We start from the raw sequence: 21,841 nt of genomic DNA, 5'->3' as shown, positions 1-21,841 counted from the left end.
CTGCGCTCGGGGCAGTGGTCCTGCCGCGGGAAGGATGCTCTGGGAGAGCCCAGCTCCATCCTGGTCTGCTCTTCTGCACCCACCGTGGTGCAAGAGGAAAGGAGTCAGGGGTACGTGAGGAAAGCAGAACCGGCTCTGAGCGACGTCACCACCCTGGCTGGGAGCAAGGGGGTCCTGCAGCGTGGGGACGCCTGGCAGGAGATGCCGATGTCGAAAGAAAAGCGAGTCTGCGTTTCTTTGCTTTCCTGTCACTCATTCGCTGGGGACAAAGCAGAGGTGTGCAGATGGTTATCCTGTGTCGGGGGTCAGGGCCGTGGCACAGCCGAACGCCGCCGCCGTGGCTGTCCCGCTGGGACCTGGCTCGTTTGCCGGCACCGCGGAGGCTCCGCAGCCAAGAGCTCAGCCGCAGCCTGTGCTGGGGATGGAGGAGAGCCAGAGAGGCGTGAGCTCACACACGCCCTGCGGCCGGGGGGACAAATGGCGTGTGGAGGCAAATCACCGGCCAAACGGGTCCCTGCGGCTGGCTGGGCTCTGCTTCCCCATCCCCGGGGGGCTCGCGCTGGGTGTGATGAGAGCCCAGCCCCTTCCCTGCCGGAGACGGGATGGGCTGTGCCGCGATGCCTGTCCCCGCTCCGGGCACCCTGTGGGCCTGGTGACCCCAAACCACGGGCCGGCTGCGTCCTGCCGTCCCCGCGGGTGGGTGCAGCAGTGTCCCGGCCGCTGCCATCTCTAACCTGCAGCCGTTCACTACGCGGCGGGCGGTCACAGACCCGAGTCACCCCGGGGAGCTTCCGCAGGGTCGGTCCCGGAGCTGCCGTGGGCAGCAGGGGTGTCTGGGTGGCCCCACACCCCGAGCCCTCGGCTCAGATGCCATCGTGCACAGGGGGTGTCCCTGCAGCCCCGCCATCGCTGCCCGGTTGGTGCCCGCTTCTCGCACCCCTCCTGACCCCTCGCGTGCCTGCCGGCCGGGCCCACACAGACTTTGCACCTTCCCCGCCGGTTTTATTGACTCTGAAGGCAGCGTTAGCGCAGCGATAGCAGCGGGACCCTGACCCCCAGCCGAGGGAGGGGAACCAGCCCTGGGGTGGCCCCACGTGTGACGCCGGGGTCGGGGGCCTGGCCGCGGGGCTGCTCGGTGGGGTCGGCCGGGCTGGGCTCGACGCAGTCGTGACCCAGCTTCGGGACCAAAGGAGGGAGCAGAGCACCGGCCCCTCCGCGGGAGCTGGGGTCTGGGGGTCGGGGTGGCGAAACTTCTGGTGCGGGGCCATTCCCGGAGCTGGCGGGTGGCGGCGGGGGAGCGTTACCAGAAACAATCGAAAATGTGATGAAAAACACCCGCATCGTCTGGTTTGCCGTTAAATGGCGTGCGGCGGCCCGGAAGCAGCCCCGCGCTTCCCACGGAGGGCGGGCGGGGACCCTGCCGCGGGCTGCCAGCCTCCGCCATGGGGTCCCCCGGCCCCACTCTGGGCAGCCGGACCCGGGGGGCTGCGGGGTCCCCACGGCTCCGGGCTCCGCGGGTCTCGGTCCGGCAGCTTCGCACCCTGACCGCAGACCTTGGCCCGACTCCTGCACCCCCAGCCCACCTTGACCTTTGACCCCAGCGCCCCGCCCCTTATCCCGACCCAGCACCCTCCTCACTGCTCCCTGTCCCCTTTAAGACCCCCCCACCCCACGCCGGGCTCGCTGGGGCCGTACCAAGGGCGCCTGCGCAGAGGGGGGATCTCCTCCGGCGGGCGCGCTCATAGCCCATTGGCGGGCGGCGGGGGCGGAGCGAGTCTTCCCCCCCGCCCCTGTGCCCGAGTGGTGCGGTCCGCCGTACGTGCCGGCCGCGCCGGGGCTGGGGCTGGGGGCCGCCGCCAGCGTCGGACGGGCCGGGCCGGGTCGGTGGGTGCCGCGGGGGGACGGGCCGCTGGCTGCCGGGGGAGCCGGGCCCGGGGACGGTCCCGTGGGGCAGAGGGGGGTCGGGCTCGGGGATCCCCCGTGGCTGAGGTGGGCCGGGCTCGGACAGCTGGGACCTCAGTGGTGGGGAGGGGAGGGGAGGGCCGGGCCGGCATCCCCTCGGGGGGGGGACTGGGGTGACCAGGGTGCATTATTACTGGGAGCGACTGGGATGCCCAGGGACCCCCGTTGTTGGGAGGGACTGGGATGACCAGGGACCCCCGTTACTGGGAGGGACTGGGATGACCAGGGACCCCCGTTACTGGGAGGGACTGGGATGACCAGGGACCCCAGCATGGGGCGGCAGGTGTGGGTGGTCCCCCAGTTATTTGGGGATGGGGGTGCCCCATTGTGCCGGGCTCCGTGGGGGCAGTGTGTGGGGCAGGGGTCCCCCAGCACCCCGGGGAGGGTCCCCACGCTCGGGTCCTGCCAGCCCCGCCGGCTGCTCCCTGCCGAGCCTCCTGGGGGGCCCTGGCCCGGCAGCCTGGGAGCGGGGTGCTCCGGGGCCGTGTCCGCTCCCACGGGGCGCTGATGGGCTGCTGGTGCTTGCCCCATCCTGGCCCGTTGCTGGTTCAAAGCCTGCAGTGAACTGCTGCTTCTGGCCCTTCTCTGCAGGAAGTTGTTCCCGGTGCCTGACACCTGTGCTGGCTTGCTGTCGTTCTGCCTGCTTCTGTTTGTAAACTTCCGTGGTGTCGGAAGGCTGTTTATCCCTGTCTTTTCCTGATGGAATTGCTTTGGAGGGTGAAGTTATCCCCTTAGGGAGTGTGCTTGTGAAAGGAAATAGTGGAAACCCCCCTGTCTGGAAATATTAAAGCTGGAGGGAGCAAAGACGCCTGGATCGTGGGGTTAGGACTTAGTCACCAACGTGGAACTGATTCTTAGGAAGTCATCTTATTTGCAGGAGTGAGCACAGCTGGTGCAGCTCGGAGCACGCAGTGGTCTGCCAGCGTTTGGACCAGGGGTTAGTCTGGGTTAGCTTTCAGGGCGTGAGAAGAACCAGTAGTGCTTGGTTGAATGCGTGTAGAGGAGAAGGGTCACGGAGGTTCTCTGCCGAATCTGAGGGAATCTGGAAAACTGAAGTGGGTTTGCACTTTTACAGCTCTGTTTAAAAAGCAGAAACATACATCCAGTTGAGAAGCCAGAAAAGTACAAGGAAGGATCAAGTCTCCATTTCAAAATTCTGAAAGTGAAACAGCGTTGGTGGGGACCTCCTTTCCTTCCACAGGGCTTCGTGTGGACCGTAGTGAGGAGCTGCGGGATTTAATTTCTTCTTCTTCTTGTTCTTCTTGTTAGCCAGCAGAGCTGTGCTAAGGGGGTGCACTGATGCACACATCCTGTGGGTAGATAGATGGGAATGTGCTTTCTTTCAGTATTTCTGTAGTTCTCTGAGAAATCCTGGTAAGCTGTTGTGTGCATGCAAAGCAAACTTGCAGGTGAACCTGCTGCAGGTGAGGAAACCGGTGTTTTGTTGGGGAAGGGCTGGAGAGCCGGGCCCCTCCTGGAGAACCTGCCGTTGTCCCAGTGCAGCTCCCGGTTTTCCTTCAGGTACATCGTGTGCTGGTTGATTGCACCGAGACAGGGTGTGCACGGCACAGAGTGTCAGGTTTTGGAGAGTCCTCTGTGTTGCAGGTGGATGTGACGGTGCAGCAGAACAATATTTGCAAAACGTTTTCCTGTAAAGCAGGGAATAAGCAGGGAGGACACTGGTGCTACAGGAGAAAAAAACCTGACGTGACTGAGCACTTTGTTTTAGTCTTCTAGTGTAGAAGCCTTGGAGACTAAGGTGGAGAGTGGAAAGGAAGGAGGAGGTAGTGTCCCAAAGCTGACTTAATCCTCTGTTAATTAGTCCTGCTCTAGTTGTGACAGAGTAAAACCTCTCGCTTTTTATCGCTTTGCAGTTGACTCCTGTTCAGTCAGTAATCTTTTGGGTGGCACCTTCTGGGTAGCCAGGGTTGAGCAAGTAAGTGCCTTCTGCAACTTTTATTTTGTTTCTTCCAGAGGAGCTTGACAGGGCCAAACGACCAAAACTCCTGTCTTGTCTTGAGGGAGGCTTTCCCCGCTGCTGCTTGCTGCCCTTCGTGTTGGAGTTCACAGGCCCCGTCAACGCTTGCTTGCAGAGCCGTTGGTGCGAGGTAACCTCTTCCTTTTGAGCAGGTTGTCACATCTGTGGGCGCGGTTGGGTTTGGGGAGGTCGGCTGGCAGCGAGGCCTGACGGGCCGGGAGCTGGGAGCGATGATTTCTTTACCCAGTTCACCCGCAGAAAAAGTGGCACGTGGACTGAAATCTCATTTGATCTTTACTTTCTCCTTTGGCTGTTGCAGCGCAGCCAAGATAGTGTTTGCTCATTCCTGAGGGAGCAGGGAAGAGGCTTCCCTGCTCAGGTCTCTGCTCCTGCCATCTCCTCCCCATCCCTTTCCTCTGGTATAAAAGAACCCCACCTGGCAGTTACCTCTGCTCACACTGAACTTTGTTCTGTTTCCTGACGTGGGCTTTCTCCTGCCTCTAAAAACACAATTCATAGAACTTGCATAAGTTGCTTTCCCAACGTGATCATTTGATCTGAGCGGTGAGATCACTTTATACACACTATTGTCGAGGGTGAGTCACGAGCCCTGCAGTGACAGGTGCACCCCTGCCAAAGTTGGTGTTTTATAGAGTTTGAAATTTCATATATCAGAACAAATAATTACAGACTGCTCGTAATCTCTTGCTGCTTCTCGCCAAGTAAACATTCAAATCAATGGTGTGCTGCTGATGGCTCACAGAATGCAGGAAGAGCGACTGGAAGCGGAGCGCTTGTATCTCCCGTGGCTTCTCTGGGGCCACAAGTCCGAAGAGTGACTGATTTTGACCTATGATGACAGATTCTTGTAGTATTCTTGCTTAGTTATCAGCCACTTTGGGGCATCTAGTTATTCCTTTGCAAGGAATACAGTAGAATTACTGACTAATTTTCCTTTCTGTTCGCGCTGTATGGAGTAGGAGCTGGGGAGGTTCGGAGTTAAAGATGGGGTTGGATTTTTCTCCTTGGAAAACCTGGCTCTGGCAGCGCGTGTGCAAATCTGCCGGGAAGGTTTGGTAACCAGCTTAGGGAGTTGGTAGGTCTGTCTTTGCAGCGCTGTTAAGTATCCTGGATCTTGCTGTGTGGTTGCTTGTGAAATCCATCTGTTGACTTGCTTTCATGGATCGTTGCTAGCATCTCTCGGTTTCAGCTAGCTCCAAGCTTTGGAGGAGCAAGCTGATAAAATGCCTGCAAGGATTGTGCAAGCCCTGGTTGTGTAACGGCTGTATGCATAACTGCTGGAGGTAAGAGGAGCAGCTCGCGTTACGAAGGGAAAGAAAAATCCTGTCAAGTATCTTCTGTTTATGTTGACTGTGCTGGGGTGGGAGTCTGGAGTTGGAGAGCTGCGGTTTTGGCAACTGAGGATCAGCCTTTCAGCCTGTGACCCCACTTAATTCCCTGCCTGGCTTGCCTGTTGTCCTGTGGCCTCGTGTCCCTTCTCGGCACAGGGATATCTGCTCTGGGTACGGGATTGATGTTCTGGGGTCTGCTGGTGCGTGTGGTTGCAGGGGACTGGGCTGTTGCCTGCATTTCACAAGTGTTGGTAAAGGTGAAATCCAGCTCCAATCGCCTTACCCACAGCGGGCAGGGAGGTTCATGTGCTGCTAATAGGGCGGCCAGATGTGAAGCTGGGGTCTGGGGCCAGGAGGGCAGCTCTCTGGCGGAGTTACCACGTGGTGTAAGGATTGTGCACTAACAGCCCCTTCCCTTACAGCGACGTAGGAGACAGGCACGTAATGTCTGAAAAGCTCTCGCGTCCTCAGAGGAGAGCTACCTTATAAATACAAAATGTCCCAGTTCCATACAAACAGTGCTTGGTTTTCTTTGAGTAAATAAATCCCCAAAACATACTGTTCCAGTCAGAGGTCTTTACAGTTCTTAAACCTTTGCGTGGTCTATTTAACCGTGTGCCTCTGATGCCCTTCCAGCTGTTAGTTTCAAAGAAAACCTCCCAAAGGAGAACAGCATTGGAGGAGGGTTTTGCTGTCCAAGCTCTTCCCGGTGGAAGAGGTCAAAGTCTGTGGCTGTCAGCCCCGTCCATAGTGCTCCCTCCCCGTCGTGGCTGCTGGCAAAATCACAGCTACTAAAACAAACCCTCAGCAAATGCAGGCAGGGGTAAGCAAATGGCCAGTTTGGAGAAGAATGGTTTTCCCTGAACTTCCAACTGTGGCAGCATTGGATACAATGCTTGTGGAAGAGGCAGCTGGAAAAAAATACCACATTACCCTCTTGATCTTAGAAAAACTCCTTCAGCAGGACCTCAGCCATGCAAAATACATGCCTGCATGGGTTGCTCTGGAGACTTTGCAGCATAGCCCTCTGAGTGATTGGTTTGACAGAGCAGTGCCCACGGTAGCTGGCATAAGGGTGGTCTAAAACTCCTGCAGTCTTCCCAACTCCTGAATATCAGCAGTGTTGAGACCCCTATTCCACTTCCAAATGATGCCTGAAGCGTGATGCACTGATTTTGTCCCTCCCTGGGAAGGGAGGCTGGGGAACAGTCTTAGCAAGGGGTTCAGTTTACCTGCTGTTCTCGGGCTTTGTTTATCCTGTAATCCTCAACACTTGTTTTTCTGCGCTGGCTCTTGTTAGTCAGCGTGAAGGAAGGTGTTCAGGTGCCTAAGCTGGTGAGATGCCCCACATCCTTGTTGAAAGGTTGAGATATAGGTTTTTGTCTCGTGAAAGGAAGTGTGCAAATTCAGTAATTCTGGGTTGCTTTCCTTTCAGGCACCTTGGCAAGTTTGAATTCATTTTTGTGTTGGATAATGCTGTAAGTCCTTTGGTTCAGTGCACTGGGCTTCCTGCATAACCCCACCTTGGTATACCCGTAGGGTAGAGTTGCTTTCTGCTTCAGTAAAACCATTCCTCTTCTTGTTCTCCTCCTTGCTTTTACAGCTGCTCTGCTGTCCTTGAGAAAGAACTATTGGCCAGAAAAAAATCCAAGCTTGACAGTGAAAGCTCAAATATGCAGTATTTCAAGCTCCAGACTGACGGATGCACTCTCCACATCTGTCTCATGCCTAAAATAGAAGTTCTGCAGTTGTCTGAGCCGGTGTGTCAAGGTCCGGCTAGAAGAGACCTTGCGCAGTGAGAGTGATTTGTTCTAGTTCACCGAAAAAGCAGCTTTGAGCTGGGTGTGTGTTTCTTAACCCCTGCTCGAGGTGCTGCTGCAGCCAAGTCCTCAGTTTTGACTGGGGGTTCTGAGTTGCTGGAAGTGCCGAGAGGCCCATGGAGAGTCACTTTCCCAGTACTGTGTGGAAAAGAGACTGCTGCTTTCCACCCTTCTTCACTGAGCTGACGGTGGTTAACGGGAAGTTGTACGATGTGCTGGGATTTTTTTGAAATATGTGGGAAGAAAGTGATACAGGAGTACTAGGTGTAGTGAGGCTTCATGTGTAGTGAAGCCAAACCTCATTGTCGAGGAGCTGGTGGAAGTCAGCCCTGGACCACCGCTCGTTATCGCCGTGATGAGGAAAGCACGGCTTTGGCTGCTGTGTTTCGCAGCCAGCACCGAGACGGGTGCTCGAGCTGAGGCTGATGGGGCGAGGAAGCTGGGAGGTTTCCCTCCATGCCTGCTCTCCCCAGTGCAGCCTCCAGGAGCCCAGGGACTGGGCTGTAGGGTGAGCCCACCCGGAGCAGGGAGCCTGTGCGGACCAGACCCAGCGCGGCCGCTCGTCTGCCCAGACCAAAGGCCTCTGACTGAGGGGAAACGCGATCTCTGCGCGGCAGAGCTACGGGGAAAGGGCTAATCCAGGGCTGTTGGAGGCAATGTTCAATAACCTGGATCTGAGCACCAGCTTCAGTGGCCTGCTTTTGTTTTGGAAAGGACTGCTTTGCTTGCCAAGTCTCCTTTTACTAAAAAGGAAGGGAAAAAGAGCTAATCTGAGACTTGCCAAGGCCAGTGACTGGCACAGGCTGATGTAAACAGAATTTCTTACTCTGATCTGTTGCATTCATACCTGAAGAGGAATGAGGTCTGGTTTTGCCCCAAGGGTCTCCTGGCCTAATACCACACACTAGCAGCGCAGGAAAGTCTTCACTGCAGTGGGATTCGGGAGAGTCTGGGTAGAAATGCCATCTCCACCACAGCCCTGCGCTCTGTCTGCTGCTCCTGGCCTTCCTCCCCCCTCGTGGGCTCATGCCTGTGGGGCTCCTCTTACTGACACACATCAGTAACCTGCCTGTCTCGTATCTTTACTGGGTGAAAGAAGAAAACCCTTTGCCGGTCACAAGGTCACAAGACTGCATTCCTGTTTGTAAGCAAGCCTCTTCCTTCTCCTCCACTGCCACCGCTGTGTGGAGCGATGGGGGCTCGGCGCGGCTTCCTTTCGGTGCTGCCTCTGTGCGAGCTCTCGACGAGCTCTGCAGATGCCGTGCGAGCAGGGACCTGGGAGAGGGCTGCCGAGTGGTTTTCTTTTTTTTATCTCCCAGGTGCTTTAGTTGGTTTTAAAGTTAGTTTCTACTTATTTTGCCATTGTTTCTAAACTCGGGCTGCAGGTCAGTGCTGTGCAAAGAGAAGGAGTTTCCGTGTGCTTTGGCTGCTTGTTTCCACGCTGTCTCCCCTCTGCCCTGAAGCTGTCTTTTGGGGCTGTGCCATGATGCCAATGGAAACAACACTGATTTAAAGCTGTGTTGTTTTTTTTTTTTAAGGCTGCTTCTCAAGGCTGTCTGTGTCCCTGATCTGTGTTGTGCCATGGTCCTGTGCAAGGATGGTCAGCATGAGGGAGCAGGTGATCCCTGAGGCAGGCCAGGCACGTGGTGGGGAGTCTGGTCATGGACACCCACCTGCACCTAGGGAGTTCAGGTTGGTCCTTCTCGATCAGAAAGATGGTTCTGGCAGATCTCGTGGTAATACTGGCATCCCCAGCCGCGCAGAGCTTCCAGCAGTAGAAATTGTGACAGCTATGTTTCCGCTCTGTTCACAAATGCAATGCATGTGCTGAGTCACTGACACGAGGGTCATCATCATGTGGCTGCAGAGAGGAAGAAGAGGGCTTTGCCAAGTCAGCGCTGCCAGCAGTGCCCCTTTGTCCCCTTCCCTGGTGCGGCTGTGCGGGGCTTGTACTGGGAGTCTGAACTGGAGAAAGCCAGTGTGAAACAACCAGCGGCTTCCGAGCGTGTGGTGGTGACTTGCATGGATTCCTGTTTACAAGAAACCAGAAAGCAGTCCTTTGGTAAGTGTCCTTGCTGGATATGAATGGGGCAGCTAGCGTGGAGGAACTGGGCACTCTGGTGCTTGTGTTGGCAGTGTGACGGTGTTGCTGCGAGGTGTGCGGTGAGCAGGTTCCTGCACCATGGTTTGACTTCACACCGGCTACCTGCTGTCCCTACCTGCTGTCCCTGCCAGCATTTAGCAGAGACGGCCTGGACCTTGTGTGTGCTGGGGAAGCCTTGGCTGCCTGTGCCCTGCTGAGCTCCCTGTGGTGCGTGGCACCGGTGCGAGGGTTGGGCAGATGGTGACTGATGGCATTGCGTGAGTTTGTCGCTTGATTCCTCCTTTGACTCAGTCGTCACAGATTTTTGCGTGCACGTGTTGCAAAATAGAGCTTCTGGCTGCAGCTCCTGTGTTAATCTGTATGTGTCCAAAGGACGCTGCCGCCGCTTGGTTCCCTTTGGGAAAACTGGCTGTTTGGGTAAGCTCAGGGCATGGGAGGTGGGGTGCAGCCTCTGTGCTGCGCCGTGCCCGGGCAGGCAGAGTCCGTAGGGCACAGCGGGACTCGTGCCCGTCAGCACATGGGTGTGTGGGGATCGTGGGGAGCCCTCTCTGCCGTGTTGAGCTGAACTTGGGGGCTGCTTGGTGCTACGGGCTGCGATCAGCGGGAGCCTGGGGATGGGGTTGTGGGAGCTGGGAGCAATGGGCAGCCCGGGGCTGTGCCTGGTCAGCAGTCTTCCTTCTCCTTTCCCTGTCGTGTGAGCAGAGCTGATGCTGCAGGTCACTGCGTGCTTATGGTGGCACAGGGCTTGGTCGCTCATTTTTGGAGCAAGAGTTGCAGGCCGCAGTCCTGATCTGGGACCGGGAAGCCAAATTGTCCCAGGATACTTGAAACTCATCCCAAGCATTGTATAAATAAAGGGCTCTTTCAACTCAAAGAGCCAACTTGCTGCCCAAATCACCAGCTTGGCTTCAGAGACAAGGCTTTTTGGTCGCTGGAAGATGCTACAGTGTGGCTCGCAGAAACATCTTTGGATTTGGCAGAAAGGGAGACCTCCCAGGCACGTCTCATCACTGTGTTGCTGTGCCTGCCAGTCGGAGTTGAGGGTTCCAGCATGCTTTTGGGGGCATCTGCTGCGCCATCTCCTAATGCTGCCGTCGGCTGCGTGCAAGAGAGGGGGAAGGATAGATCTCTTCAGGTTGCTGACCACTCGGCTTCTAGGGCACTCCCCATCCCGTCTTGTTTGTTGTAATACTGTTTGCATTTATATTTTAGTATTTTTGGTGCTGTGATGTGATGGCGCCTTTAGTCCACGTGGAAATTGTGGGGAATTTGAGGATGCCTGGCACTCACTGCTTCCAGTCCTTTGCTTGAGATGTGCATGAGAAGTAGGAATATGGTTTTTAATATGAGAAGGAAGTGCATCTGTTTGGCAGCCTGGAGATGCGCTGAGAGGGTCCCTGGTGACTTGAATGGTTGCAAGCTGCCGTGTATCAAACAAATTCCCAGGTTTAGAAGCTGTATTCAGAGGCTGAAAAGCTGTTCTGAAATACGGCGTTGCTTGAGTGCAGTCTTTCAAATGTTGTGACTTTCCTGGGTGATGTAGATGCCTCACATCTCGGCTGAGACAGATTGCTTTACGCCAGATACTGTGTGCATAAACAAGGATCCAGGAACAAAAAAGAGGAAATGGAAGTCTGTCTTCTCTTGATTGAAGATATAATAAACATTGGGGATAAAATAATTACCTGTGGAATGGATGTGAGGAGAACTTTTACTTCTGCATCATAAATTTATTTTCCCCTTTAAAAAGCTGATCTGATTCTATCAGGGTCCTTCCAGAGGCTGCAGGTTTTCCAGGATAGTTAAAGTCAGGTTTCTTTTCACTGGAAGTTAGAAAAGAACATGTATTTGAATTGCTGTGAACTTCTGGAAAATAGTTGTTACAGTCAACTAGGTAAGACTGAGATAAATCGAGCAATAATCCTCTGTGCTAGGTGAAACGAGTTAAAGTAGTAGTTCCTGTGTTATGACAACCCTTTAAAAAAAAATGAGGTCTAATTCCACATCCTTTGCCTTTCTCTTGGTACATCTAAGCAAACCTTTTCCTGAGGGTGGGGAGCAAACAGAAAAACCTGTCGCTAAGATACAGGACTCGAATAACTACATGTCCAGGACCGGATGGAGCCCATCATCAAAACTAAAGCCGTTCTTGTGCCTTTGGTTCCATCACTAGAGAGCAACAGTGTTTCCTTCCAGGGTTAGTGGTCAGTATACAAACTTTATGCTATGGAGACTTGTGAATGAAGAGAGGAGACCAAACCAAGACCCTGGCCCACGCGCCAGACCCGTAAGCTTCCAGAAATGGTGCTCTTCCCTCTGGCTGTGGGTGTGGGGAGTGAGCGGGTGGTCCGGCTGCTGCTGCAGCTGGAGGGTTCCCCTTTGAAGCGCTGGAGAGCTGCAGCGTGGTGAAGGCCAGGAGATAGTACAGCTTCCTCCCCCACGTCTGTCCACGCTGCGTTCCTGGGAGCTTCCTTCCCGAGGGTGCCTCTTGCCAAGGCATCGCTGCTTGGGAGAGCAGACCACCGCTGCTTGTCCCCTGTGCTCCGGGAGGCCAGAAGCTCTGCTGCTTTGGGCATGGCAATGAATTGCTGCTGGTAGTCCTCACCTTGCTCGTTAGCCCAGGAGCTTGTTCTCTCACCCTGTCTAAGGGCAGCTGGCAAATATCCACATCTGAGCTTTCGGAGGTGGGAGGGGGATTGTTGTGGGGCCAGGCGTGTGCAGCCTGCATGCGTTCCACCCCGGGCTGCCTCCCACTCACCCGAGACCTGTCGAGCTTGGAGCTCTCCTCCGCGTGCAGTTTGTTACAAGGGATGCTGCGGTGCTCTGTGCCAGGAGGCTTTCCTAGGCTTGGCTGCTGCGACTGCTGGATCTGGTGCTCGGAAGTGCAGCTCCTGCCCAAAACCAGCTTTGCGTGGTCTCCGTCAGCCTTGGTTTTTTTTGATGGCTTCCTCTGAGCAGAGGTTTGTCGTTGCCTTATGTGTCATGGGAGAGGACTTGTGAAGGCAATAAACTGGCAATGTTTTTTCCCCCCACCAGTGCATTCTGTTGGTGTCAGTTGCCAGACCTGCTCCTCACTGATTTACTGGAACCCAGCACGGAGGAGGAGAGGGACCCTCCTGGGAACTGTGCTTTGTTGGCAACCAAGCTCCCGTTGTGGAGGCTTTAACTTAACAGTTTAGTCTACAGTGGTACAGAAATAACACCCAGCTCTTGCTTGGCTCTGAGATCCAGCGATGGAGAGCCTGTCTGCGAGGGAGGCAGGACAAGGTGACCTGCCCGATGGAGGGGAATGGGCAATTTGCTTGTGTGCAGCTGCATCACTCACATTTTTCTTCCATCCCCGTGCTCAGCATCATCTCTGGGAACCTAAAGGGAAGCTTTGCAGTGGTGTTTTAGTGCCCTTTGTAGTACAGTCACTTCCCAAGTTCTCCACTGAATTGAACTTCTCATCGGGCTGAGAGCTGGTCGGGCTGCAATAATACCCCAGGAGCTCACCCATGATTGCTGCCAGGTGGCCGTGGACTTCTCTCTGCACTCCGCAGGGCTGACTTTTATAGCTGGTGGCCTCTGGCAGAATACTTCATGTTCTCCAGAGCAGGACTTTTCCTTGGTGGGGTAACAGCAAAGGGTTCTTATTTGCTGAAAACCTTACCCGGTCTCCCTTGTTAGTGCTCCGTAAGCATCGCCTTCCCTTTTCTTCACAGCTCCTGAATGTATTAGCATAGCTTTAATTTCAGTCAGTTTTATTTCTCAGCCCAGGCACAACTTGGAGTTTGCTGATTCTCCTTCAGCTGTCTGGGAGCTTTTCTCCAGCAGGCATGGGTGTGATGAACAGGTTAACTCTCACCTTGCAGGTCAGCCACGGGACATATCCTTCCTCTCCCATGGCACCCCACAGCTCTGAGTCACTTTTCTGTGTGCAAGTTCAAATGTCCATGGTCTCCTGGGTTGGCAGGATGCCCAAGTACAAGAAGAGTCACTTTGCCCTTACAAATCAAGTTTTGAGTTAATTATCTGTTTGCTTGGACAGAGTGTGTCCTTGTGCGTTCGGAAAATAATCTTGCGATCTGGACTAGGGTCAGAGGAGTGCAGAGCTTTGGCAGAGCAGTGGGAGGGAGGGAGCGAGCGATGGGTGGCTCCCCGGGGAAGGACAGGGGCCACAGGGCTAGTCGGGGGCTGGAGGGCCGGTTGCTAGTCCTTGTGCTAACGCGGGCTCTGGGTAAGGCCATGGGGAAGTCACAAGTCACTTGAACTCTGCGTGGGTAAGCTGAAAGGACCAATTGAAGGAGGTGGAAGTTAAACTGGGGAAGACAGTGGAGTGGACTGGTAAGCCAGAAGCCCAAAAAAGAGTTGGATAGTAAATCCAATCTGCACGTGGAGGTGGATAGTAAATCAGAAGTATTCATCACTTGTGTTGTAACAACCTAATGTGGGGATGCTCACAGAAGTACCATGCCGTAGTCCTGCTCCACGGTGTATAACCACAGCAGTAGGTCCAGGGTATCACCTTGTGGAAAGGAGGGAGAAAGCCCCAGAACTGTGGGGTGACTGGAAGAGTGGGGTCTTCCCCCACTAACACCACGTGGGCTCCGTGGTAAGGGCTTTAGTAAAGTCTGGCCATGAGTCCCCGCTGAGTTTTGCTGGGGCATTAGTAGGAGCCAGGTTGGGCTCCTTGGCTGGAATGTGGGGCTGCTCTGATGGTGGTGGTAGAGGGAGAGCAGAAATCACTGCTGATGGATGAGCATGGCTGCAACGGGAAGGGAAAATCTTGGTGGGACAGTGAGATACCTTGGGATGCAAAAAGATCTCGTGGTATTGTGGTGCAAAGCCTGTCTCCAAAGAGTTGTTAGGCTGCCTTGTGCTCCTGGGACTAAGAGTATAGTGGAGAAGCACGCGCTGAAAGGCCCTTAATGCTCTTCTGGTCTTCTGTAGCACTGTGTGACTGTTGGTGTTCATGTGTTTTCCTTGTTTACAGTGCCTCTGACCGTCATGGGGGATGCTGGCATGGAACCAAACATCTCCCCTCCCGACAACACTGGACAGCAAGACTCTCTCTTCAGCATGACGGATGTGTTTCTCATATCACTCATCATCGGGCTTTTCACTTACTGGTTCTTCTTCCGCAAGAAAAAGGAGGAAGTCCCAGACATCCCCAAAATGCAATCAGTGTAAGTAACAAATCTCAGGCAGCGTGGGGTGAGTGTGGCTTTCCGTCTTGCTTATGGTGGGTCCTTGGGGGCTGTGTGGGAAGCTCAGCTGGATTCTGGGAGGTCCCTAGGTGAGGGGACTTAGTCCCAAATCACATTTCTCTCCCCTCGCGTTTCTTTTGAGCTGTTCACCTCGCAATGGAGAAATCTCTGTGGAAGAGCCAGGCTGCAGCTCTGCCTTACCCCACCGTGTGGCCCACATCAGTAATTTGCCTTGCCCAAGCCAGCCAAGAAAAGGCAAGGCAGAAAAGCCCCTGGCTGTACTTCAAAACAAGGATTGCTTTGGCTATTCTCTGTTTTTTCTGATAAAAGTCATATTTAGAGAAATCTGCAGAAAGGTGGGCTTGCTCTTAAGCAGGTTTGCTGTCAGAAATCTTATCTACTTTTAGCTATGTAAAGAAGAAATAGTCATGGGGAGCTGGGAGATAGTTCCTGGGCATGAGCTGCTTGGCAGCTCTTGTGAAACTTTCTTGGCTTTGATGCCAGGTTACAGGAGCAGCAGGAGACTGGATTTGGAGAGGGAGAGGTCCTTGTTCCACCTCGTCCTCTGCAGAGGGCTTAGGGCCAGGAGCCAGCCGCGTTGGTGGAGATCTGGGTGCATTCAGCTCCTTGTATCAGTTGCATACCAAGCTTAACACCAGTGTTCTGCCGGGCTTTTTAGGTCATTCATTCTGTTTCCTCCTGGAGCATTGCTAAGAGCAGTAAAGAGGTTTGAAACCCACTGCCGCAGAGACAGTAGGAGCTGGCGTTGTGCAATACCTTTACCTTCAGTCTCCCGGTATCTGTTCCCTGCGTGGGTGTAGTTTGCCCCAGAGAGAAAGCCAGCCTCAGCCTTCGCCCGGCTCTGCGCTTTCCAGTATTAGGCCTTTGCAGAAGGTAACCACACACCAAAGGTGAATCCTCTGGGTTTGTAATGCCGGCTGCAGATCACTGTAGCCTCCCCTGCTCGGAGCGGTTGGTTGTGAGGCCATGCCACGCGGAGGGGAAGGCGATGGCTGGCTGCTTGCAGTAGGTTCAAGATTTAACACGCACAGTTGCACCAGCGAGGCCTCCTGCCTGAAGTGGGTTTTTCCCCGTGGCACTTAGCGAGTGTTGCTCTGACAAGAAATACTTCTCGGTCCTTCATTTTGAAGTGATATGGCCTGATGGGCAAAGAAGCTGTGGCAGGACCTGTCCATAGGCTGCTCGGATGAGGAGGTTTGGGGATAAGCCAAGGCATTTCAGCAGAGGATTGATGCTCCTGTTACCCTATGCTGGAAAAGCTACATCAAACACAGCGAGCGGTTGTGGGTCCATTTTCTGAGACCTGTATGTCTGCCTTAGAGGGTTATGCTGCTTTCAGTTTTCAGGGCTCGTCATCCAGTGTTTGTGTTGTAATCCGGTCATAATTTAAAAGGAGCAGGTTTGGTCTCACTGTTTCCCATTTGCTCAGATCACGACCCGCTGGTGGCAGAGCCCTCTGCTTGAAGGCAAGCCTGGGATGCCAGGTCTGTTGCGAGTAATGGGCAGAGCAGCATGCAGCTCGGAGCCAGCCCTCCGGCAGGCTGCGTGCCCTGGTGTTGCAGGAGGGTGGAAAGTGCACTTTCTGTCTGGGGAGGTGTAAAAGGAAGAAACGTCCCTGGCTGGGGCACCTTGTACAGATGTGCGAGGCTGGTGGCAGCCTGACTATCTGTGCCTGCTTGGCCTTGCCTGGGGAATTTGTTCTGTTGGATCGGTTACATACTTTCCCTCTTGTGCCTGCAAGAGAGGGCTGAGTATCAGTGCGTGCAGTTGCCTCTGGAGATTGTAAGGAGAACGGCTGCGTTGTGATGAGAGCTGAGCTGGCTGGAGAAATGGCCCCATCAGTCTGGAATTAGATCCCCACGTGGTGCCGATTGCCGCCGAGAGCTCCCGTGCTCACCGTTCTTGTGACTGTTTCCACCCACCACGTGCAGCTCCTCCAGAGCCTGTCGTGACCTTGCAGAGAAGTCACGCTGCCGAGGGGCTTGCCGACCACCCCGGGTGTGCGTTACCACCGTGTCCTGTGGCAGGATCTCAGCACGTGGGCTTCCATCCGAGGCTGGCTGGGGCTTTTGGCTTTCAGCTGACTGACGGGCATTTTGCCTACGTTTCCCCTGTGGGGTCTGTGCTGTCTTCTCCATCTGCGTGGGAGAGGGCTGGCAGGGAGCACTGTGCAACTGCTCCGTGCGAGAGCTGCGCAAGAGCAGCAGTCCCATCACCGATAACCAGGGGGAGAGGCGAGGTTGCTCCAGACCTTGCCTGATACAATTGCATTTTGGAAAAGTGACAGCCAGGCAGGTGAGGAGCAAGAGGAGGTGTTGAAGTAGTTTTTCCCTGTGCGTTAAGCCTGACCTTGCCAGTGCCTGCTGCAGCTCTGCTGGGCTCCTTGCAGCAGGCTGGGCCAAGGGCAGTGCAGACCTGTGAGCCAAGGCTGTGGCTGGTGGCATGTCTGTCCTCCGGCACAGGCAGCAGCTTCCTGCAGCTTTTGCACTGTTATTGTATGGGACACTTGGAGCCGGGAGGGAAATGAGTGGGGAAAACAAGCCTTGGATTTCCTTCCCTCGCGTCGTCCTGGAGTCTGGGGTGGAGTTTCCTTTCAGGTGAAGAAGCAAATCGGCGAGATGCAGGGTCGTACTGTCAGCCGCTGCCCATGCCTGGCTAGAGAGCGAACTGGTGTGTGGGCAGGCAGGGGCTGGCCTGTCTGCAGGCAAGAAAGCTGTGAAGGGACAGTGCCCTTGGCGGGGCTGTCTCCAGCTGAAGTGGAGAGCCTTGACCTTCAGAGGTGTTGCTTTTCTTCAGCATGTTTTCTGCAGCTCTGCCTCAACTCACCAGACTGTCCTGAACTACTTTATCTGGTGATACTGGGCTACCATTTCTGTCCCTTTGGCTCCTAATTCAGCTTCAGAACACTGGAGGACACAGTGCTGATCAGCACTTCAGGCACATCATGATGGCTGCTGCTTTAACGGCTTTGCTTGCAACGTGGGAGAGTGCCAGAAGAGTCTCTGACCTGAACACGGGGTCCGGCACCTTGGTGCCCTCCTGGGGATTTTGGGAGCCGCCGCTGAGCAGCACGCATCGATCGAGCCACGTCAGCTCAGGGGGGTCTCCAAAGGAAATGTCACTGCTGCAGCTGCTCCTTATTGTGGAAGAACAGATGCGCGGTCAGAATACCCCGTTCTGGATGTCACCTGGGCTGGGTTTACTCCGCATGGCCTGAGAACAGTCATGATCTTGCCCTGACGATGGATCTCTGGGTTCAGCTACTGCTTGGGTGCTTGCTGATCCCTCGCCCTTGCGGCCAAGCGGAGCTGTTCTCCTGGCCGAAGCCTCCAGAGAAGGGCAGGGTCCAGCGTATGCTGAGGCTTTGCTGCAGACAAGACGTCCTGTACATCTGTTGTGTAACGCGCGCACGCGTGGGGCAGGCCGGGATACCGCCGGCTGAGGATTGCTTGCATTTTGGCCATTTTCAGATTTAATTGAAACCACCAGAGCAGCCTTCCCCACGGCCTGCTCTGCAGATGTCATTAGGGAGAACGACTTTCGATCGCCACGCAGCCATGGCCACCATGCTTCCTCGTAGGGGCATTGCTGCGGAATGCACTCATTTGTTTTATTCTTCAGCTGCGCCTCCTCTGCATGTTTCTCAGTCGCAGATTTCTTTCCTTTCGCATGTCCACGCCGCAGAATTGTACAGACTGCCCTGGGGAGACGCAGGCGAGACATCGATTGGTACGCTGGGTGTCACCCCCTCCCTTCTCCCCCGTCTTTAAATTGTTTGGGGCAGAAACTGGCTTATCTCTATTCTGCAGCTATAGAGAAATGCATTCCCTGGTGCTTGTAGGGCTTCCTGTGGCAGGAATTGCTCCAACTTCTCAGCCTGATTAGCGCTCTTTGCTGCCTGCATGTGTGTTAGAGAAAGAGAGACCATCTCTAATTTAATTTAAAAGGATCCTGAAGAGAACAAACTCCTTTGAGCTGCCTCTGTAATGGCACTGCCATAGTTACCCGTAGTGTTGCTCACGCAGTGTCTGGAATCATTTCATTCAGCTACAGCTTCAATTTTTTTTTTTTTAAAAAGAATATATGTAAAAGCAGCTGTGATATAAACAGTTTCCAAGGTAACAAGGCTAGGGGAGGGTTCTGTGTCCCGTCCCCCGCTCCAGGATGGGAGAGGGACGTGTGGTGCGGAGGATCCTGGGAGGTTTCATTCTCCACTCCTAATTCCTTTCTGCCGCTGCTGCCAGATGTTGCAGTTTCTCAGGACTGTGCGGATCCACCCGGTAACTTCCAAAGCCCCGCCGCGAGGATCGGAGCAGACAGGACCACTCCTGCTATGACCCGTGCCGGGACCTTTTGTGCCGGCTCTCTTCTCCTTAACAAAAGGCTGACGCTTGGCTTTAACGCCCAGGAGGAGCAGAATGGAAAGGCCTGTGTGCGCGTTGCTCCAGAGCTAAGTTAGATCCGTCCCCCACACCTCCCCTCGCAGACAGACACGGCTGCCCTGCGACTCTTTGTCTGCCTCTCCCCTGCCCACCATGGGCTGCGCGTACTCGGCCCCGCGAGACGAGGTGGCCCCGGCGAGGTGAGTCAACCGCTGCGGCTCCGAAGGTCGCTTCTGCCGCCCTGAAGCCGGGTGGGCTGGGGTGCCTCTCCCTGCTCCCAGGGGAGAAGGAGGGGGAGAGGCTGCGCTCGGAGGCAAGCTGCTCCGGAGGAGACCCTGCTGTCGGCGCTTGGTTTCTCTGCGACGTTCTCACTGCTGGGCGTACGCGTGCTTTCGCGAGGAAAGCCACGGGCATGGGAGCTTTCTGAAGGAGAGGTGTTCAGCGGAGACGGTGATGTTGTTGCTGAGCTGTCGGGAACTTCCTCCCCCCTCCTTTCTTTCTGCTGAAATCAAAGTGGCAGAGCCCTGGGAGTCGCTTGCGCTGTGGGCTCTCACCAAGGGTGGGCATTCTGTGCAAGCCAAAGGATTGCTCCGACAATGGAGTTAATCCCCTTTCCTCCACCCGTCGCTTCTTCTAACTCTCTTAGTCGCTACCCTGAGCATCTAAGCTGTAGGAGCAGTCATGGCTGAAAACACGCTTTCTCTTCTAAGTTTTCCTGGCTGAGCAGTGGAAATGAGTGTCGTCTCTGTCTTTGGCATCTGTGCATTTTTGCAGCTCAGATTTTCAAGCCACCCTGATGAAGCGATTTTGGGGAGTTGTGTAGCCTTTTTTCAAAAGCCAGGCTCATTATTTCTTCTGTGTCTGAGCCACGGACTCTTCTCCACCACAGCGCTTCAGTGCAGGGTTGCCTCCTTTGAAAATGGACATGCTCCCTGTGCTGCACCCTCTGGTCTTCCAAAGAGCTTGCTGAAAGGATCTAAAACTTTTTTTTTTTCCTGCTTTAAAAGCGTTTTCTTCAGCAGTTGACCCAACAGCTGTTTTAATTGGATCTCATTCGCAGAGGGCAGTAAACCAAAGAGGTTCACCAAGGAGCCAAAAGCGAAGTGAGAGCTGAGTTTTGTGAGCGGGCTGGGGGGCAGCTCTCCCAAGCCCCCGTCCCGACGGGAGCATGGGCAGGGTTGGATCTGCTCTCATAAGGTGCTTGCAATGTCCCTGTTCCCAGCAGGAGGCCAATGACAACGTGGGGAGATGGCTCGCTGCTGAGAGAGCAAAGCGGGGGGTGCAGAGCCGCTCTCTGCTGGGAGCACAGCTGCCTTGGGTAGCTTTTTTGGGTAGGGTTTGCTCATCTTCCGTGCATGCTGTATGAGACTGTGTTGGTGCTCGGAGCTATCGGGCCCGGTTACGGAGTTCCTTGTTACCTTTGGGTAGAAAGTGGTGCTTGAAGGCGTGCTTTACTGAATGTCCCCCACCCTGCCGCGCTCTGTGTGTGTGCTCGGCAAATGCCTCGGCGCATCGCAGAAATCCCTCCCTCTGGGCTGCAGAGTTTAGGAAACTCTTAGTGAGCTCTGCATATTCTCACATGGGCCGGAGCCAAAAGCATTTTTTTTTTTTTTCGCCTGGAGGCTTCTCTCTTCCCGCAGGAGACCCAGCCTTGCATTCTTCCATTGTGAAAAAGAAATGGGAATGGGTCCCACGTTCCTTCTCCCTGCTACTGAAGCTCCAGCGGGGCAGACGGCAAGTGAGCTCCTGGCGCTTGCCCTCCTGCCTTGAAAAGACCCCAGCGCCTAATCTGACTGTAGCCAGAGTCACCACTGCTTGTGGGGCTCCCAGGGTCCCCAGGGCTGGGGTGCTTTCACCCTGTGACACTGAAAACCCATGGGTGTGTTTAGGGTAGCAAAGCTCTTCTGGCTCCCTACCTAATAGGGGGTAGCCACAGCAGCATGAATCTCTGCCTCAAGGTTTCTGACGTTGCTGTGGTTTGTCCCTCTTCGAGCTAGCGAAAGCCTCCTCCATGCAGTAACGCAGATGCTCTCTGTGCCGGAGATCCGCGCGGGGCCAGAAACCCCGGCGTGGGAACAAGCCCTGCGGGACCTCTGCAGGCAGCGGCTGCCTTGCCGGAGGCTCTGCGGCTCTGACCAGCTGCGTCTGTCTGCTCCGCCGGGCTCTCCAGCTCTGGGACTCGTGGCTGGCATGCTGTTTTGAGGTTGGAACAGCTGGTTTTTAGGCCTGTCTGACTTCAAGCTTGGGGAATCTGCCCTGGGGGGCATGGCTGGGGACCGATCCCTTGCCTGTCTGCTGTGGTGCCGGGAGGCCCAGAGCTCTCCGTTCCCTTCTCCCCCACTGCAGCTTGGCCCCTGAGATCTGTCTGGAGACCTCCTCTTGCGTTGTAGCTCTGAGAGATCCTTGTAACCTGCTCAGCTGTGAAACCTCTCAGAGCAGCTGATAGAGTAAAGGTTTCCTGGCAGCCGGGGCTGAGTGCTGGGGCTCTGCCTGTGGGAGGATTTACTGGTGGCGGTGGGGCGTGGGGTCAGCTTCTCCCCTCTGCTGTGAGTTCCTGCTCCATGGTTGGGTGCAAAGAAGCCCTGCAGCTGAGCGCTGGGCATCCCTGGGACAGGGCAAACAGGAGCGGGCAGTGGGGACTCTCACCCTTTTGGGCAGCCTTCCTGAGGTCTGGGGGCTGCTTTTTCCCCACTTGCTTATTCCTGACTTTAAAGAATGAACATGCTCATCTGAAAGGAGGTTCCTCCTGTCTTGCAGAGCAGCTCCGGTGAGAGACAGCAGCTTCATTGAGAAGATGAAGAAGACGGTAAGCTTCTTGCGCTGGCTATGCGGGGTGCTGGGAAGGTGGAGGAGCTCGTGTCCTGCCCAGTTTCCTCTGGAGACTGTCTAGCTGTCAGCAGGGGGGACTGGTTTGGATACGGACACGTCTGCTGCAAAGAGCATCCAGAGGAAGGCTGTCTGGGCAGGCAGGAATAGCTCTTTCTGTCTGTGCCTGAGAGTTGTTCTTAGAGGAAACAATGAAAGTGAACATTT

The 21,841-nt window shown here is 55.1% G+C and overlaps 1 protein-coding gene across 5 annotated transcripts in view; it reads left to right on the top strand.

The window, feature by feature from the left end:
- The first annotated feature begins 1,791 nt into the window (after positions 1-1,791).
- Positions 1,792-21,841, top strand: part of POR (cytochrome p450 oxidoreductase) — a 31,935-nt gene continuing 11,885 nt past the window's right edge. The window contains exons 1-4 of one of the 5 annotated variants that reach the window (XM_075440492.1): positions 1,792-1,884; positions 3,937-4,070; positions 14,192-14,384; positions 21,566-21,614. In XM_075440492.1, the coding sequence (XP_075296607.1) occupies positions 14,206-14,384; positions 21,566-21,614 (228 nt within the window). In that variant the 5' untranslated portion in view covers positions 1,792-1,884; positions 3,937-4,070; positions 14,192-14,205. Of the gene's footprint in view, positions 1,885-3,901; positions 4,071-9,035; positions 9,175-14,191; positions 14,385-21,565; positions 21,615-21,841 lie in introns of those variants that run through there. The other 4 variants (XM_075440493.1, XM_075440495.1, XM_075440494.1 and 1 more) reach the window with 4 other exon arrangements.

The sequence above is a fragment of the Opisthocomus hoazin genome, chromosome 20, assembly GCF_030867145.1.
Source record: "Opisthocomus hoazin isolate bOpiHoa1 chromosome 20, bOpiHoa1.hap1, whole genome shotgun sequence".
Taxonomy (NCBI): domain Eukaryota; kingdom Metazoa; phylum Chordata; class Aves; order Opisthocomiformes; family Opisthocomidae; genus Opisthocomus; species Opisthocomus hoazin.
The sequence above is the reverse complement of the archived record's forward strand: the minus strand, read 5'-3'. Positions and strand labels throughout refer to the sequence as shown.